This window comes from Monomorium pharaonis, chromosome 7 (assembly GCF_013373865.1).
Source record: "Monomorium pharaonis isolate MP-MQ-018 chromosome 7, ASM1337386v2, whole genome shotgun sequence".
Taxonomy (NCBI): Eukaryota; Metazoa; Arthropoda; class Insecta; order Hymenoptera; family Formicidae; genus Monomorium; species Monomorium pharaonis.
The window spans coordinates 22,161,767-22,182,869 of NC_050473.1; the positions used below are offsets into that span (position 1 = coordinate 22,161,767).

The 21,103-nt window shown below is 39.5% G+C and overlaps 1 protein-coding gene across 3 annotated transcripts in view; it reads left to right on the forward strand.

Annotated features, from left to right (window-relative positions):
* Nucleotides 1-21,103, forward strand: part of LOC105839284 — a 224,563-nt gene that overhangs the window by 60,405 nt on the left and 143,055 nt on the right. For all 3 annotated transcript variants that reach the window (XR_001139286.3, XM_012685479.3, XM_036289894.1), the window contains exons 3-4: nt 11,087-11,197; nt 11,264-11,511. Coding sequence is in view for 2 of the 3 variants with exons in the window: in XM_012685479.3 (XP_012540933.1) it covers nt 11,087-11,197; nt 11,264-11,511 (359 nt within the window). In the remaining variant the exon portion in view is untranslated. The remainder of the gene's footprint in view (nt 1-11,086; nt 11,198-11,263; nt 11,512-21,103) is intronic.

Below are 21,103 nucleotides of genomic sequence, written 5' to 3' on the forward strand. Positions count from 1 at the left end.
ACGATCGTTGCCTATCGGTCCCTGTGACAATACCGCTCTGATTGCATAATCGGATGCGTCTGTGGTCACATTAAATTCTTTTGTGAAATCTGGATATTGGAGCACTGGTGCCGTCGTTAATTTTTCTTTTAGCGTATTAAAGGCTATTTGTTGTTCGGCGGCCCACGCGAATTTTTCTGTTTTCTTGGTTAGTTTGGTTAACGGTTTTGCGATTTTGGAAAATTCTTTAATGAATTTTCTATAATATCCGGCGAGGCCTATGAAGGACTGAACATCCTTAACCTTTTGTGGTTCCGGAAAATCTTTTATTGCTTGCAGCTTTGCTGGATCCGGTGATATTCCATCTTCGGAAATCACATGTAAATAATTGACTTCCTTGCGTAAAAATTCGCATTTGTCTGGCTGCAGCTTTAAATTCGCTTCTCGTAAGCGTTGCAGTACTTCCGTTAATCGTTTGTTATGATCTCTAGACTCGAGCCGTATATCACTATGTCATCGAGATATACTAAGCATCTGAGTCCTTGTATCCCTATGAGTACTGAATTCATCAGTCTCTGGAACGTGGCTGGCGCGTTTTTTAATCCGAACGGCATTCGATTGTATTCGTAATGTCCGTACGGTGTTGAGAACGCTGTCTTTGGTTTATCGTGCTCAGCCATTGGTATCTGATGATATCCTGACGCTAAGTCTAGCGTTGAAAAATATTTGGCGTTCCCCAATTGATCTAGTATTTCCTCTATGTTGGGTAGGGGAAATGAGTCGCCAATGGTTAGATCGTTGAGCTTTCTGAAGTCGATTACAATTCGAAGCTTTGGTTTTCCGGCCGAGTTAGCTTTTTTGGGTACCACTAATAGTGGCGCGTTCCACTGACTCGTGCTAGCTCTGATAATGCCATCGTGTAGCATTTGCTTTATCTGCGTATTCACCTCTTCCTTATGCTTCGCAGGGAGGCGATACGGTCGTACGTTGACCGGCGATGCGTCGGCTTGTGTACGTATCTCATGTTTCACTGCTGCGGTGCATGTCAGTGATTCTCCACTTAAGTGAAATATGTCTTGATACTCTTCGCATATCCGTGTGAGAGTCTGTCTTTCTTCCGAGTTGAGGTGCCGGGTGCGTAGTGTTTGTCAGATTCGTTCGCTCCCTGGTTTATCTGTACATTCCGCTTCGTCGATAACAGCGTATATCTGATAGTCGTTTTCGTCGTGATTTTCTATGGTCACGTGCGGAGTACGTATTTCTATCGGCTTGTCGGTTGTATTTATTACGCTAATTGCGCATGCAAAATTTTTTGGTTCTACCAGACATCGGCCGATATATACCCCGGGTTTAGTTTCTTTTGCTCGGATCACTCCGGGTTGATTTCGGTTTGTGATAGCTCGGACGATAGTCTCACTGCGCGGTTGTAGAGTAATTTTGCCGCAGGGTCTTAGCTTAAATGTGACGCCGGCTATTTTTAATTGCCGTTTGTCGTAATCACAGACTACGCGGTGCTTCTTCATGAAGTCGAGTCCAAGTATTCCGTCGTACTCCATGGGGAAATCGTCCTTGACTACGTACATAGTATGTTCTAATACTTGCTCGCCTAGTTTAATATGGGCCTGCATACTTTCGATGGTGTGCATTTTGTGGCCAGTTATCCCTGCTAGGGTAATTTTTCCGGGGGAAATTTTGGTTTTCCCTTTCAAAGTTTTTACTTTTATAAGTGAGAGGGTCGCGCCTGAATCAAAAAGCATGTCAATCTCCCCTGATCGCGTCTCCTGTATCGGGAGCGTGATTTGGTCAAGGCCGCTGTTCGGCTGGGCGGCTCGGGTTACTTGCGCAACTTGATACGAGCGCGCGCACTTATCTTGCTTTCCAGCTGATCTTCTTTCTTCTTCGCTACTGGATTCGGAATCGGAGTTCTTTTTCTTTCGCGATTCAATCGTTTTTCGCGCGTTATTATTTTTCATATTATTATGTCGTGGTCCTTGGAGGCCTTTTGACGTTTTATTGATGGTTTTTCCGTTTAGGTGCCAACATTCATTCCGAGTGTGGCCGCGTTTCTTGCAGTGTTTGCAAAATTTGTCGACTGCATTGACGCGTGATTTCTCCGGTTGCGGTAACGAAAAGCGATTTGCATACCGGCTGCTTCGGCAATCTTTGCCATGGTGCCCCATTTTTCCACATTTGCGGCATTGTAATTTATTTTTGTAATTGTCTCCGCCAAGCGTATTATATTTCGGCTTGGGTCGGTTAGCGGCCGTTTTTTTTATCCGCTCTTCCGCGCTAGCAGCGGCTATTGTCTCTTGCAGTGTCGCGTATCCGCGCGTTTGGACTACGGCTTTCGTGTCGTCGTTAAGTCCGATTTGGTAATTCTCGAGTGCCTGTTGCTGCAAAATATCTAGTATCGCGCGTTTGTTTTCGGTCGTGTAGTGTTGTCGACCCTCTATCATGGACTCGTACAGGTCCATTGTTAATTTATCGGCGCGGAGTCCGTATGTTCGCGCGTTTTCTCCAGTTCTTTGTTTTAGTGTATTAAACTCGATTTGTAAATGCGTGGTGCTTTTTTTACTAGCGTAACACGCTTCTATCTCCTGTTTTAATTGCTCAAAATCTTGGACTTTTCGCGTTTGAAAATCCAGCATGGCACGACCTTTTAATTTGGTGCATAATATCGCGCCTAATAGCGTCACTTCGTCGGCCGGGTCAATGTTTTCTACCGCGTACGTCATTGCGCTTAAAAATTCTTGCAGTTTACTTGCATTCCCATTGAATTCTGGGATCATGCAACGCGCTTCCTTTAACGGTAGTGTCCCGCGGCCTCTTCGATGTCGAACGTCATCGTCGTGGTCTATAATGGTCGCATCTCTTCGGTTCGATCGCGATGGGCGATAATCGTAGATGCGCTGCGTGTGCAGTTGTGTTTCTCGCACAGCGTTTATATCCGATTGTAACCGACGGATTTCTTGAATTACGGCGCATAGCGTGTCCCGGACTTCGTCGTCCCTTTCTCGCGCTACGTTGGGCTGTGCTGCCCTGGCGGCCGGATTTTCGCGAAGTGTTTGATGTATTTCCTGAAGTTCTCTCTCCGCGTCAGCCATAAATTGTTGCGCTTCCGCTTGTTGAGCGTCCGATGGCTGTGCTTGGTCGTTGGCACTCATTGCGTATCGTTCGAGAATTTCTTCCGGGTTAAATATATCCGAATCGTACAAGGTCAGTGAGAATTCACCTCGTGAGGATACGCGACTCGGGGTCCGGCTAATGTACGGTCTCGTCCGTCTGATCTCGCGATCTTATAGCGTCGCGTTTTCAAATAAGCTTGAATCGAGACTCGTGAAGGGAAATTCTCGCTCGCGTACCACGTGCTCGGGTAACTCGCTATCGCCTTCGGGGGGATATTCTAAAGCTCTACGCACGTTATCCCGATCCTCGCGAAGGGCTTGGACCGCTCGCCAAGCAAGATATAATTCTAAATAATGTATTGATCGCGCCGCAGCTGCACTGAAGAGCCACGATTTGTTGCGTATAGGCGAGTTACTATCGTCGGACATTCGCCTATGCTAATTTCTTTTTCGATAACTAGGTTACCGGGGGCCTGCGTATTTTGGGGTTTTTTGGACGCGCTAACTTATAATCTATTTCGCATTACAAGATTTGTCGGACTTTCATTAACGCAGTATATCGTTGCATGTTGTCGTCCGTCGTTTCGCCGCTTGGCTGGTGAATCACGATGCGGTAGGTCGGTGTCTTCTCCGGTTACGCCGCTATCGCTGTTGCGCTGTCCGATGGCGGAGCTCTGGCTCGATGGCTGTCTTCCTTGCTGGATCTCGGGTCCGCAGATCAGCTGATCGGCTCGGCTGCGTGGTGCAGGATCTTTGGCGAGTTTAGTTCGCTCTGATCGGCTTCCGCTCTTTTTCTTTCTTAGCTGTTTTCTTCTAGACTCTGCGTCCGTTAGGGAGTATTTTCCTTGTAGGTTCTTCGACAGTGGATCCCACCGCTGCCACCAGATTTGTTGTGGCCCTTCTTAGATAAAGGGTCACAGGTAATAGGGATCGTCTGCCGATGCTCCTCGGGTCAGGTCTTGGAGAGATAGTAGCCAGTTGTATTATAACAGTATATATGTTTTCCTTCTCTTGATAACACGTATATAATAAACCGTAACAAGTATTAAAGAGTCAGCGACATACGTGCGTCGCTGTATACGGTGTAGCAAAGCCCGCTCGTTGTCTGTCACTCGGTGTATATATACACCGTTTTTGGGCGTATGACCGGGGAAGGTACTTCCGCGGTCATAGGCCTTTGGACAGGGTACTTGCTTAGCCAGCAATTGCTGGCTATGCGGATTCCACCCCAAAATCAGATGATTTTGGGTGTTGAGTCTTAGGCAACCGGGTGCGTTTCCCGGTGCCACGCCCGGTATATAGGCCGGGCGATGGCTGCGCGCGAGGTGTCATGCGACACCTTCTATCGCTTGCGACATGTGAGTGTGATGCACTCACAACAATATAACCTAAATTTACTTTATTTTTCAATTTACGGAATGCGAATTTTTTTTAAGCTTCTAATCTTATTTCTAATTGCACGATACTGTTCCTAAATGTTTTTTGTAAGTGGCGACGGGACCATGTTATATATATAAACTGTAGACTTTATATAAATCAAATATTGTTATTAGTTGACTATATTTGTATAAATAAATAACAATTTTTTTTATTTATCAAAACAAATTGTACGTCGCTCCCTTCATTTTTTTGTGTATTTTGTGTAAAAGGATTTTGCATTTTGTTATTTCAATTTGAAAATTGAAGTTTGCAAAAAAATGTTGGTAACTCTGTCATTCCAGGATTTTCTGTCTTGTTTTACCGATTATTTTGATTTTCAATTTGCTAATCTTTTAATTGTATTTACAGAATTAAAAATCCTTTTCTGCAATTAAAGTACAGACGATAACATAATGCGCATGTAAGAATTTTACAGGAAGTCCGAAAATTTTTGACATAGCACTTGCATAGAGGTAGAACGGACCAAATTGAGTAGAAAAGTTCTCTACCACTTTGCAATTGTCGCAATAATTAACGAGTTATCAATTAAGGAAGAATAGCCGTTTTGCCCGGCCTACCGCCTAATACCGGCAAACGTGCGGCAGCGCGAGGCGAATTAAGAACGCTTAGCAAGACGCGCGTTCGCAGTTGCTAGGAAGCTTATATTTATTTCTGTAAATACAATTAAAAGATTAGTGAATTGAAAATAATCAAAATAATTGCTAAAACAGGACAGCTTTAGCATCCTCTTAAGGCAAGTTTTTAATTAAAAAAAAAAGTTAATAAATTGAAGTTTACATTTTAAAAGTAACATTAAAGTTAAAAAATTTTTTTTAAATTAATGAAAAATATCGAGTTTTTATTATATTATTTTTTTTAACTTTTTGACTAGTTGTTATCCAATTCTAAGTAGTGAGACCAAAAACAGGCCAAAAATTGCCTGTTTTGCCACCTTTGAATTCCGACTTAAATTTCGTGCTAAACAATAGTTTGTAACCTATAACTTTGAATTCTATTGGCTACGGATAGCCGCGGGCAATTCAGGGTTCGGGCGGCAGACTGGTTGAGTGAATAACGAAGGCAATCTGAATTATATTCAATGCTATGATTTATTACGGTATTCCTAGCTAATATATACAGTCGTCCCTATCTAATATGTACAATGCTTAAGTTTAATATCTTGCTGTGCGAGGCGCGTAAGCGTGATGCTGGCGATCTTTGTCGCGAGGCGCATGTGCGCGTGGTATCTCGGTATCGGATTGGCTGCGGCGGGCGTACGGTCCGTGTGTCAGTCGATTGGTACGCCAATTGGCGGTGGTGGTCGGTTCGGACTATGTAGCGCTCGTGGCGGTACAGGTACGGCTGTGCGGTGCGAAGCGGCGTTTGTGTCGGTTGCGGCGGTAGCCGGATTGGCTGCGGTGCTACGGTTGCGGTTGCGCGGTGCGGCGCGGTGCTCGTATTGGCGGAGTCGGTCGGCGCGGCGCTCTCATTGGTCGCGGCAGTGCGCGGCTGCGCAGTGCGACGCAGTGCTCGGCTCGGTAGCCACGGCGATCAGCTGTCACGGCGATTAGCTGTTGTATAGAATCATCCCGCGTGGATGATCTTCCGCTGCGCCGGGTTTCCCTCAATACGGGGTTCCCGTGTACGGTGTCGGGATTGGTCGCTTAGTGCGCGTACCAGGGACGAGCGGGGCGGTGGTCTGCCACTCACTATGTGGCGCGAGGAAACGCTCAGTGCGCGCTGGCAAAGAAGCCGGTTCTAGGTTATGTCGGCACTCACTTTGTGCACTAGGAGTCTCAGTTCAATACGCTGAGAGGATCGGTAACACTTCGCTAGACCGGGGAGATCTGCTCTCTTATCACAAGCGGAGGGCTTTTATAGCTCCCGTTTGGTGACAAGAGGAGCGGAGATGTGCGGAGGAACGAGATAAGCGGGATTACACGAGGTAGGAGGGTAACGGCCTCGTATCTTTGTGCCTTAACGACGGCGGAGGAACGGCTCCTTACAGTTATATAAGACATTAATTCCCGAGAAGTTTCAGATTGAGCCCATTTTTTATCTTCAAGATATGAGAGATCAAAGTTTGCATTCTGCAACGCTAACACAAGCACACAAAAAAAGAAAATGATTTGACTCTGGGACCCCACTCGTCAATCTCTATGTATTTTGACGTGTTGAACACGAATCCAGTGTCAGAATTGCTCCATCACTCATCTTTTTTTTAATAAAAAAATGGCCTAAAAACTTTGAAAGTTGTAATAATTGTTGTGAGCGAAACACTCACAACCAATAAAATCATATTATAAAATAAAGAAAATAAAATATTAAAATTATCAGCTCGCCGAGGAAGGCTCGCTATCACAAGGTGTTAGGTGACATATGCCTCGTGCGCTGCCGGCCGGTCATCGCACTGGGCAACGCACCAGCCACCTTAAGGAATTAGCGAAGCCAGCTTAGCAACAATCATGCCACCGGAAATGCATACCTACATTTTGGCAATTGTTGCTAAACTCGCAAATATTTTCCGCGCGCCGGATGCGCGCGGGAATGACCACATATGGTCATGCGGAGGGCCCGATGCCCCCACTAATAATCAAATCCGCGACACTATTTAAGCTGCTGCCGAACAGCGGCCCGCGGGATCAGTGATTAGCAATCAAGCCAATACGTACGGCCTGCACGAGTAAATTACGAGTTTGGGACTTAGCTGCAAGCAAATCTTGAGCGAGCAAAGAGACGACGCGTTAACTCCGAGTCACGCGCCGTATCTAATCAAGTGTAACCCGATGCGGCACCTTCGCCGATCGCCGCTATTGTACATTACAAGCAGAATAAATTTTTTTATTAAATTCACGTAAAATCAGTGAGTGAGTGATTTGAGGACCCTGCCAACAAAAGCCGCCTCTTTCCGCGAGTTTCTACTCTTTGGGCAGCAACGAATCTCGAAAGATCTTTTGTCGCATCGCAAAATCATTTGTTGTACCGCAAGGCGCAACATAATTTCGTTACGGAAAATAATGGGTGCTGAGACAATTCTGACACCGGATTTGTGTTCAGCGGCTCAAGATACATAAAGATATCATAGTCTGGTTTGTGATGCAATTTTTTTTGGTGCAGCAGTGCAGTACAACTACTCAAAAAAAAATCTGTATCACGATTTTCGAAGTTTTTTAGGCCATTTTTTTTATTTTAAAAAATATGGATGATGGAGCAATTCTGACACCGGATTCATGTTCAGTACGTCAAAAAATACATACAGATTGACTAGTGGAATCTCAGAGTCACACCACTTTTTTTGTGTCTGTTAGTGTTGCAGAATGCAAACTTTGACCTCTCGTATCTTGAAGATAAAGAATGGACTTAATTCAAAATTTCTAGTGAATTAATGTTTTATATATAACTATTGTTTAGTACCAAATTCAAATCGGAATTCAAGGGTAGTGAAACAGGCGATTTTTGGCCTCGCTCTTTTGTTATACAAAACTGCATAAAATATAACTGGTTAGTGGAGTTTAATAAACAAAGCATACTAATGTACAGATTTGTAAATTAATTTCAAATAACTGTAAATAAAGCTTTTTATATTGTTAAATTTTTTATTATTATAATTGTAGAATCATTGATAATAGAGAGGGTTCCATTTGTCTACGTTCCCGACTGCCTACTGCTTCGTTTGCATACAAATTATACAGAAATTTCCGATTGCCGACATTCTCGATTGCCCACGTCCCGATTGCCTACTGCTTCGTTTGCACACACTAAAATAATCAAGGTACAAATACACATTGCACACGTTATATTATTACGCTCATACACATTGCACACGTGACGCTATTGCACACGTGCACATTGCACACGTGACGCTATTGCACACGTTATATTATTACGCTTATACACATTGCACACGTGCACATTGCACACGTGATATAATTACACGCAAACACATTGCACACGTGACGCTATTGCACATCCCATGTGGAACAGTACGAAGCGTGGACGCGCGCGCGCGCACGCACGCACGCACACACACACGGCGGGGGTGCAAGGGGGGGGGGCTTCGGCCCCCCTCCCGTACCCACCCCGTCGGTAGGGGTGCATGGAATGTTGCAAACCCATGTGGTAATTGTCATGTGTGCAATGTGTATGTGCGCAATAATGTCACGTGTGCAATGTGTATGCGCGTAATTATATCACGTGTGCAATGTGCACGTGTGCAATAGCGTCACGTGTGCAATGTGTATGAACGTATTAATATAACGTGTGCAATGTGCACGTGTGCAATAGCGTCACGTGTGTAATATGTATGAGCGTAATAATATAACGTGTGCAATGTGTATAAGCGTAATAATATCACGTGTGCAATGTGCACGTGTGCAATATTGTCACGTGTGCAATGTGTATGAGTGTAATAATATAACGTGTGCAATGTGCACGTGTGCAATAGCGTCACGTGTGCAATGTGTATGAGCGTAATAATATAACGTGTGCAATAGCGTTACGTGTGCAATGTGTATGAGCGTAATAATATAACGTGTGCAATAGGCACGTGTGCAATAGCGTCACGTGTGCAATGTGTATTTTGTACCTTGATTATTTTTGCGTGTGCAAACGAAGCAGTAGGCAATCGGGAATATCGGCAATTGTGAATTTCTGCAAAATTTGTGTGCAAACGAAGCAGTAGGCAATCGGGAACGTAGGCAAATGCGACCACCTCTTGATAATAGTTTTTTAATTTTAAAGTTTTGAAGTATTTTTATATTAGTTGAAATTGTTCTGTTAGAAATGAGATTATTTATTAGGTAGCTATATTTACTGTAGAATGATTTGACTGTCATATCTTGCGTTGATAAACCAACAAACAAGTTATACTACAATTGTCGCTTCTATCTAGATAATATTTTTTTTATAACCGTATAATCAAAATATTTTTTGAGTTTATAATTTTTACAAATAAAACTAACTAAATTTAAAAAATTAAATTTTTTTAAAGAAAACTTCTTATTTCCAAATCATTTATTGTGTAAATACAATTTTTTTATATGTATTAGGTGTACAACTTTGCTTCCACCGTTTTTTTTAATTTGAGGCTTTATTGTGAAAAACTATACATTTACGATTTAAAGTATTGTCCATCGCTGGCCACTACTTTTTTTCTGGTAGCATTTTTCTGGACGAATCCCGCGTCGAAAAAACTGGTCATCTTTTAAGACGATCCACGAATTGATCCAATTTTTCACTTTTTCATAAGAACGAAGGTGCTGATCAGCCAGGTCGTGTGTCATTGATCGAAACAAGTGATAGTCAGAGGGAGCAATTTTCGGAGAATACGGCGGGTGAGGTAGGACTTCCCATTTTACGTTTTCAAGTATGTTTTGACGGGCTTTGCGACATGGGGTCGAGCATTGTCATGCTGCAAAATTACTTTATTATTGTATTACGGCCGTTTGTCTTTTAGTGCTCGGCTCAAACGCATCAATTGCTTTCGATATCGATCGCCTGTGATTGTTTCAGTCGGTTTTAATAGCTCATAATACACTACGCCGAGCTGGTCCCATCAAATACAGAGCATGAACTTGGAGCCGTGAATATTCGGTTTGGCCGTCGACGTGGAAGCATGGCCGGGAAGTTCCTATGATTTTCTGCACTTGGGGTTATCGTAATGAACTCATTTTTTGTCCCCAGTCACAATACAATGCAGAAATCCTTTCTGTCTTTGACTTGCAAGCAACTCTTCATAAGCAAACAAACGTTGTTCAACATCTCTTGGCTTCAACTCGTATGGCACTCAATTTCCTTGCTTCTGAATCATCCCCATGACTTATAGGCGTTTTGAAATAGCTTGTTGAGTCACTCCTAATGATCCTGCCAATTCTTCTTGCGTTTGACACGAGTCTTGATCAAATAATGCCTCTAATTCTGCATCTTCGAAAACTTTCTTTTTTCCACCGCCATGCCGGTTTTCGACGTCAAAATCACCGTTCTTGAAACCACTCTTGGCACGTTTTTTCACTAATAGCGGCCTCACCATACATACGTATTTGAGAGCATTTGATGAGCCTCAGCCGCAGATTTCTTCATATTGAAGCAAAAAATTAAAACTTTCCGCAAATGACGAGAATTTGGCTTGTAAGCTGACATTTTTAATCGAGAATAACTTTATGATGCAGACATAAATCGACTAATATTTTGATGGCGTTATGTTTATAAATGCGTAAGCTTATTGTATGATGTCTACGATTTATTTATTTCGACCACCACTTACCGCTACAGCCATCTATTGGAAAACGGTGGAAGCAAAGTTGTACACCTAATAATAAATAAAAGATTAAAGTTGTGGGTTTTAATAATTAATACTTTTAAAAGATTTATTTAAAAAAAAATTTTTTGAATCTTTGAACTGAGTTATTTCATAAATTTTATATTTATTACTTATTTATAACATTATATTTTCCATTTTTTTTTTAACATTAATAATCATTAAATGAAGAAAAATATTTGATGTATAAAAAGTATTACAATTATTTTTCAAACATAATTTAATTATTAAAATATTATTTTTTTAGGGGTTTACCATTTTACCATCTTTTCATGGAATACATCAAATAACTGAAATTAAACTCGGATCTGCCGCACATTTGTCTGGTAAAATGACGGAAGGAGATGAGATAGTTCAGGTAATATATCTTATTTGAGTAATATAAGTGATAAATTATGCAAATTCTAAAATTATTTAAATTTAGATAAATTATCAAACGGTAGTTGGTTGGGAGAGGAAGAATTTACTTGAATTATTTCGTGAGAGCCCAGCAGAAATGCTTCTGACCATAAAACGTAGACCAAGGCATACTAAAATATTTGGACAGATTTACATAAAACCGTATAAACTTCCAAGTAACAAAAATACTTCTTTTGCAAAACAAGGACGTAAACTTTCGTCTCCTAGACCAGAATTATTAACAATACCTGACTTTGCAATGCCATCACCCAGGTAAGCAAGATTTATATCTTAATTAATATATTTTAATGCATATAATTTGTTTATTTTAATTTATTAATTGTGGTTCTGGTAATATATTTGATAACATTGACGCGTATATACAAGATATACGTGACTAGAAAAGGACTAGAAAAAATAGGCAATTTCCTAATAACATGTAGATTAGATATTTTTTTTTCTTTTATATACATTATTTTGATAGTCTCATGCAGTCTAGGCATAAAATTTAACAGGCTAAGCTTCGTTTATTGCTTTAAATAGCCAATATTTGGACCTTTTTCATTCATTTTTGCCATGTCTCTGTCATTTTTTCGGTAAAAAAATATTTTCTTACAACTACTTCTGTAGCACACAAGATAATCCGTTAGGTTCTGTAGATTTGCAGTTTGGGCCAAAATTGTTGACTCCCTTCTTTGTTTGCATGTGACACCAGTCCCCTTAAGTCATTTGTGTCACGTTGTTACCATTTATAAGTTAGTATTCTATATTTATATTAATTTTGATTTAATTGTTTAGCGATTTGGTTTTATTGTTTTTTTTTTATTTTGATTAAAATTAATCTTTTTTAAAATTAATTTAAATTATTTAATATTATTACTAATTGGATAGTTGAGTGATTTGGATTAGTTAATTAAATTGTTATTTAATAATAGAAATATGTTTTTTAATGTATAATAATAGCATATAATCTTTATATATTGTAATTAATATTTGTACATATATTTATGTAATAGATTTTACATATATGAAAAAACTGTGTTTTTAAATTAAAACTAGTAATATTTAAATACAAAAAGTTTTAGTAATTATTCAGTTTAGGGGAGGCAGCTTCGATGAAGTCGCAAGTCGCAAATTCATGTGACGTACTCCTATATTGAATAATTATCATGTGTCATATTTATAAAACTTTTTTTGTTAATAACTGTTTAACGAATTACGAGCGACGGCTAAAATCTTTTGAAGGTCACTCAGGAGGGTGACTTTGATAACATATGTCAAGGTCGAGGTCATCGGAGCTGCCTTCCTTAAACTGAATAATTACCAAAGTTTTTTTAATAGAACATGAATTGATGATTATGATGTATGGAAATAAGTTAGAAAAAAGTAATTTACATCAATTTTTCATGAAAAAATGGTCTATATATAACTATATAATTTTATACGTAATATATATAATTATACATGCTTATATATAGCTGTATATGTATATAAATCATATATGGAATTATAAATGTGTACTATATATAATATATCCACCACATATCAGATATGAAGTTATATATATTTATGGTTGCAATTATTTATGATTAAATATTATTATATATAACCTATGAAACATTTCAGATCTTCAGATATAACTTGGCAAAAACAATGGAGTCTATATATAAATATATATAATTTCATATCTGATCATATATATGAGAAACACATACAACACAGATCTATAAAAAATAAATAGTGCGAACATGACCAGGCTATTCCCATGTATTTTGACTTGCTAATGACGAATCTGATGTCAGTTTTGCTCCACTACATTTTAGTTTCTTTCCAATCTTAAAAAAACACTTTAAAAAACTATAAAACTGGGATTTCTGACTTTTACTCCTACAAACATTAAAGTTTGTGATCCAATATATTTTAACTAACTATTTCTAATATTAAAACCCTCTAATAAATGCCCCATTACTTGATAATCCATTAATAGCAAACCCCATCACCCCATAACACCAGGAATTTGATACAAACGACGAGAAAAATTCCAACATGATACTGTAACTCTGACATTACAAACTCAATAGCTGCATGGACTCTTAAATGTCCAATTACATCCTATAACTATATTCTTTAGTAGCAAACCCTAAAACCCTATAATTTTGGGGATTTTTCAACCTCGTATATTTAGAGCATAACTTATGATTGCCTGTGTTTGCGTACTCTTTTATCGTCGAATGACCTGTAAAGTGAATTTTTTTACGCTTTTTACTTTTCACAATTTTTTCTCTCTTTAACATCTAACAGACGTCATTATATTTTCGTCCCATTTGCTTCGATAACGATGTTCCATTTTTCTAATGTCTTGATGGAATCATTCTCTCTGTTCTTCACTGTAATCTTTAAGATTTTGTGGGCAGTAATTGAGATGTAAATGGAAAAAGTGTAGCTTAAAATTCATTAAATATTCTAATGCATGGAAGTTTTTTATTATATCAGCTATTAAGTCTTTATATTCTTCACTTCTGTAATTACCCAAGAAGTTTTCGATTATCTTTTTAAAACTTAGCCATGCAGCTCGTTCTCCGGCATTTATTGTATTGAGAAATCCTTGATTTTTTAAAGTAAAGGCATCCCGTATTGGGAATTTTCCAGGATGTTGCTTTATCTTATCGAATGGAATCTTCTGAGATCTTTAATTTCCGTATTGGAATTAAAAAAACTGTTGCCTCAGAGGATACTAGAGTAAAGTCAAAGTTACAGTAGTCATGTTAGAATTTTTTTCGTTGTTTGCATTGAATTCCCGGAGTTATGGGGTAATGGGGTTTGCTATTAATAGGTTATCAGGTCATGGAGCATTTATTGAAGGATTCTAAGATTAGAAATGGTTAGTTGAAATATATTTGATTACAAAGTTTAATGTTTGTAGGAGTAAAAATCAGAAATCCCTGGTTTTATGGTTCTTTAACGTGTTTTTTTTTTAGATTACAAAAAACTGAGATGTGGTCGAGCAAAACGGACATCAGATTTGTTTTTAGCGGGTTAAAATACATGGGAATAATTTAGTTGTCTGGTCCAAGGCGCAGGGTACTTTTTATTTTTTGCGAGCCTGTGTATTTAATACAGTAGAAGCTCCGCATTGCCACTTTCCGATTTATTGAGTTTCTTTTCAATGCCTTTTTTATTGTCTCACCGAAGGGGAAATCTATTCCCCCATTATGCGTTCTACCGCACATCAGCGCCGCGCAGCCTGTTTACGTCGTGTACGCCACTCTCTCTCACTCTGTCGATAAGAGTGGGAGTCCCGATTGCGCACATAAGCGATTGGACACAGTAGTATTTCCCGATTGCGCACCGACCTGTTTGCACACGGACCCGATTGCACACGATACGATTCCGCATTGCAGATAGTACATGGGTTAGCGAGTTGAACGGGGTGGGTGTGAGAGGGGGGCGAAGTCCCCCTTGCACCCCCCCCGTGTGTGTGTGTGTGTGTGTGTGTGTGTGTGTGCGCGCGTGCGTGCGTGCATGTGCACAAAGCATTTTCTGCACCACGTGGGTTTGTGACTATAAAATATGTATAAGAAAGAAAAATATAATAATAAATATTTTGTACGTATTTTTATGTCTGAGTTTGCCAAGTATAAAAAAATTATGATAAATTTTTATGAAAATATTAGAAATAAATGTTTATGCTATTATAATCCAAAAATATAAAAAATATTTTGAGTTTATATACCATAAATATTTTTCAGTACATTTTAAAAATATATATTGTTTTTATATATTGTTAATAACAGTTTTTGTATTATTTCTAAATAATTTTTGAAAAACAATTATATGACTTTCAAAAAATGTTTTTCAAAAATTAATTTGTAAAATATTTATAAAAATTTACGCTAAATTTTCTGTGCTATCTAGGTTGTTTTTTGCATTATTCTGCGATGTGGAATTGTATTGTGTGCAATCGGGTCTGTGTGCAAACGGGTCGGTGCGCAATCGGGTTGGTGTGCAATCGGGTCCGTGTGCAATTGTGTCCGTGTGCAATTGAGTCCGTGTGCAATTGGTTCCGTGTCCAATCGGGTCTGTGTCCAATCGGGTCTGTGTCTAATTGAGTTTGTGTCCAATCGGGACTATGTCCGATCGGGATGGTGTGCAATCGAGACTGTGTCCAATTGAGTCCGTGTCCAATCAAGTCCGTGTGCAAACGGGTCGTGTGCAAACGGGTCGTGTGCAAACGGGTCGTGTGCAAACGGGTCGTGTGCAAACGGGTCGGTGCGCAATCGGATCCGTGTGCCATCGGGTCCGTGTGCAAACGGGTCAGTGCGCAATTGGGTCCGTGTGCAATCGGGTCCGTGTGCAAACGGTCGTGTGCAAACGGTCGTGTGCAATCGGGTTTGTGTCCAATCGGGTTTGTGTTCAATCGGGAAATATTATTGTGTCCAATCGCTTATGTGTGCAATCGGGCCTCACTCCGATAGAGTGGGGTTACTTTGTAGTGCCACAATTTTACTCAATACCATAACGCAAACCTCCGAGACCGTGGCTATACGGAGTTTTTATTGTATATGATTTATATATACAGCTATATATAATTACATAATTTTATATGGAATCGTATATAATCACATATTGATCATTTTTTATAGATATAAAGTGCAAAAATCTAATTTCGATGGTTGATGATGGAAATAATTCAAAAACAGATTTTACTTATATTTATTAATATGCGATTTTGTATACGTAAAACAAGATACAATTGTTTTGATATCTTTTGTCTTTTGACAGTTATTGCGCAAAAATAATGGGTCTATATTTTTTACAATATAATTTTTCTTCAATTAAACAATAAAGGAATAGGGGCCAAAAACGAAGAAGTTAAGGTGTAAAAATTTAGTGGAATTTATTATTATAATGCAAATCAATAATAAACTGTATGTTACATACTTAACCACAGCTGTGGAAATTTATCTGCCGGTTTATGTATGGGAATGTGTTTGTGGATGCCTTACTGAATGCCTTTTAATGAATAGAATTTATTGTGTTCCAAATGGGGTTACAAGGCGCTTTTTTCACGGAGCGTTCCCAAACCGTTCACAAACTTAAACCCTCTACTCCCGAAACCGACCTGGCCATATGCGACCCTTACACTCTGTTACCTCTCACCCCCCTCGCACGCCCCTACCCCCTACCCCCACCCCTCCCTCCTCTCTTCCTCCACTCATCCCCTCTCTTTTTCCATTTCTTCTCTATTATCCTTTTCAACCTCTCCTCGATCCTCTCCTTCCTTTTTCCTCCTGGGACCTCTCCTCCTCCTCTTTTTCTCCTGACTTTCTCTGCTCTCTCTGCTTTACCTTCTCAATTCTTTTCAGGCTTTCTCTCCCACTCTCCTTTCCTCCTGCTTCTCCTGTTTCTTTCTCACCACGTCTTGTCCTTTTCCATGTCTCTCTCTTTATCTCCTTCGTCTCTTCCTAGTAACATAAAAGCATAAAACATAAATTATCTTCTCCATCTCCTCTCCCCTTTAATTCCCTTCCTTTTTTCCTTCTCCCTCGCCTATTTCCCACTTTTTTTTTCTTTTATTCCATACCAATTCTATCCCGTCCACCCACCTACTTCTATTCCCTACGTACACTTTTTTTCTCTTATTCCTCTCCTTCTTTGCCCTTTCTAACATCCTCCACCTGGTTTTCCTCTCCTTCATTGACAGATCCTCATCCAACCTTACATCCCAGCGACTCTTAATCTTCGCCCTCCTCTCTAGCAACCAGTCTCTATCCTCTTCCCTCACCACCTCCGTAATCACCACTATTGTCCCCCTTTTCCCCACTCTTTCCACTATCCCTATCTCCACCTCTCTTCCCGTTTCCCTCTTCATAATCCCCTCTATTATCGCCCTTCTTTCTATCGTCCCCTCTCCCTCCACTCCCCTCCATATTATGTTTCTTCTTCTCATCTCCCTTACTCTTCTCTCCCTTTCCGCCCCCCTCACCCTTTCCCACCCCTCTCTCTCTGCTCTCTCTCATCCTTCTCTCCATTTCTCTTTCCACCTTTTTCCATGCCTCTACCCCCCTCCCCCTTTACTATCACAGTTCTCATTTCCCTCCCCATTCTCCTCCTCCGCTCTCCTTGCGCTCTTCCTCTCCTCCCTGCCAGCTCCTCCTGCCTGTCCCTCCTTCACTCTCCTCCCATTTTGGCTGCTTCCTTCCTTCTCGCTTCTTTCCTCACCCCCTCGCCTCTCCTCCTCTTCTTTTCTTCTCGTCTTCTGCCACCAGCTCTCCTCGTCTCTGTCTTCCGCCCTTTCCCTTCCTTTCCTCTCTCTTCTCTTCTCTCGTTCTCGCCTTCCCCCATCTTTTCCTCCCTCTTCTTTCCATCTGACTGTTCCTTTTCCCTTCTCCTTCCCTCTCTTCTGTCGTCCTGTCCGATCCTCTTCTTTTCCATCTCTCTTTCTTTGTCACTGTCCTTTTGCGCTTCCTCTTTTCCACTGCCTCTTCCTCTCGCTTCCCGCATACTCCTCAGCTCCTCCCTCTTTCCTGCTACCTCTTTTTCCCGTCTCAGACTTTCTTCTTCCAGCGCCTCTAACCTTTCTTCCAAGCCTCTTAGCCTCTCTCTGACTTCCCTCAGTCCCCTTGTCATTTCCCACCTCAATTTCCTTAACTCTCTTCCCAGCTCTTCCATCCTGACTTCCTCCCTTACTTCTCTCTTCTCACCACTATTCCTTTCTTCTGAACCCAGCACTTTCTCTCCCTACACACTTTCTCTTTATCTTCTTACTTTGTAATGCTCTTTCTTCTCATGTGTCGAAATCACACTATCGACATGTGCCATCGATGGACCACGTGTGCGGAACTTCGCGTTCTCAAACACGCTACCATCCTGCCCTAGCACTCTTGCCAACTTAACTCTGTTCCCATATTGCCACTCCCTTCCACTAGATGACGTTCCTCTTCTCTCTTCGTGCTCACGTTACCGCATCTCCACGCGCACCGCCATCTGCCCTCCGTCCTTCCCCTTCTCCTCTCCATCGATACTCTCCTCTACGTCGCATCTCTTTAGCGCCCTCTCTCTGACCTCTTCTTCTCGTTCCTGCCTCCATCTTCCCTGCTTTCTTCTCTCGCTACTCCGATGCCGTCCTCGACATCTCCATCCTCATATCTTCTCACCTCCATCTTTTTTTCACTTCCCTCCAATTACCCGTTCATTTCCCGATTTTCTCTTCCCGCTTTTCCCCTTCTTTCTCTCCTCTCTCTCACATTTCACCCGCACAACACTTTCCACTCCGGAGCTCTCCGTGCCACCTCTACTCTTAACCACGCCATTCGATATCGAATGCCTTTTAATGAATATTATCACAAATATATGCGTTTTGCAAATAAATTTTACATGTTGTTCCAGAAAATAAGGCACTCTAACGCTTTAAAAAGCAAATTCATACAATATATATATATATTTTTTGTACTTTTGTACTTTTATTTTGACTTTTTTTACATGAAATAATTTCGGATTGTCTCCCTCCCTCTTTTAGTCACGTTAATAATAGTTTTGATTTATATAGATCCCTTTCAGGGAAAAAAATACCGAATTTGTATTTATTGATTTTACTTGACGTAGTGTCTCTATTCACAAATGTACCGTTGAATTTTATTTGGCTATTGACAGCATCGGCAAGAGATGATGGCCACATTAAAAAGACAATGAATATCCCACGAGATGATTTTATATCTGCGGTGGAATTTATTTTATCATCTACCTTTTTTACTCTAATCCTACACACTATCAAATAATTCGGTATATTACACAAGAGGTCCATTAGACCCCAGCCTCTTTAAATGGCTATCACTTGTATATAATCAAACATTTTAGTTTAAAAAAATTTTGTAACATTTTTCAAACTTTAAAAAATAATGTCCAAAAGTTATTTTGAGGCAATTGAAATTTTAAAGTAGCCAAAAAAATTCATGAAGCTAAGCAAATGCAAAAAATGACTGTTTTTACTAAAAAATTTATAACTTTTAAATTTTAGTATTTTTTAATGTTCTCTTTCGGGAATCTTCTAGAAATGTGACACTTTGGTGTAAAAATAAGCTCAATAGTGGCCGTTGAAAAAAAGATAATTATTTTGCAGTAAAGTCAATTTTAAGGAAAAAATTACACGTACATTTAGCATTTATTTTCATTTATTTTGATGAGTTGCAATTCTAAATGCCTTTATGTTATTTTTTATTTAAAAAGTATAAAAATATAAAAAATTAATATGTATATAAAAAACTTTTAATTTAAACCCATACAATCTGTATGGGTTTAAATACCATAAACTCGATCGGTGTCGCACATCGGGCGCCGACAAGATAGACACATGCATTTTTTATCGATTCTATATAGATAAATTAAGCAGCGTTGTTTTATACACGAACATGTACATTATTTGTAGTATTTAATTGCAAAAAAATTAATAAAAAAACATTAAAGAAATTTATAATATTTACGTACCCTACACCATTATTGCCGAAATAATAATTTAAAAATAATGCATTGCTTATTGACAAAATAATTAAAAATGGATTTAAAAGCATTGTGCATTATTGACTTAATGAGTAATTATTTAAAAATAAAATGTTTATTACTTGGATAATGAAAAATGCAAAACAAACCATTATGCATTACATTTTTAATGGATAATGCAACCAAGGGACAATTATCCATTACTAAAGTACAGCTAACCATTTGTTGCCAAATTGTCAGCAGACTTCTAAAAATTTCTTGCGGAATCAGTCAAAACCATGGCCTACTGTGTCCTCGAGTGCGCCCTAATTGCAAGGAAAAATTGTCATCAAATTCTGATATCAAATTGGGTGCAACACCAGAGCAGATCTGTCACTAGCAGTACAATGACAAATTTACGCAGCAAATTAAGAACAGATGTTGCAACGTAAACTCACAGCAGATTTGCGCCAAATATGCAGCAGATCTTATTCATAAATGACGACAGATTGGCGACAGGTTTGTCGAATCTTTTTGTTTTCACAGTTATAATTTTATTTGACAATCGATGTAAGCAATCTTTTGAGAAAATTTATTAATTCAGGAGTAAAAACAGATAGAATAATTTATCCTACCCCTTCCTTAGCATCTAATATTTTCTATAGGGGGGGCCTCAATCGACTTATCTATTTTCTCCCTTCATATCGCAGGTGTATTATCTAGGTGCAATTAATTTTACTAAATTTCTTGGAATTAAATGTCACTCCAAAAAAAAAAAAAGAAAATACTACTAGTCCTGTATTATAAAAGTATAATGTGGCGGTCCTCCGCCACATCGGACACCTCCGCAGCGAAGGAAGGTAATTTTTGCTTACCTTAATCGCACTGCGAGTGGTCTTTATGTAGCGAGTTAGCTGCATTTTACTTCCGAGAGAGTAGGCCGGTTATCGACAGTGTTGCACTTTTTATTGCCAATTTCGACAGATCTGCTGCGTTTTTGGTATCAATTTGTCGCGTACTTTGACGCACAAATGTTGTTACATTTTTACAGTTAATTTGCTGACATAGGTTGCACTTTGATGTTTGTCGTAAATCTGTCATCAATATTTACAATAAATTTGCTCGCAGTTCACTATTATATTGTTATGTATTTTGATGACAGGCGTTGCTAAATATTTGCTGAATATCTGCTAACAGTGTTTGCAATGACAAAATATGTTTCTCATTTGCTGCCTTTTTGGCAACAGAATCTGTTGCCAACATTTGTCACAGCAGAAATGGTTATCGGGGTAATGGATAATGCAACATGAGCGCAATTATCCATTACTAAAATAATGAATAATGCAACATGGGGATAATTACCTATTACTAAAATAATTTATTAAAAAAT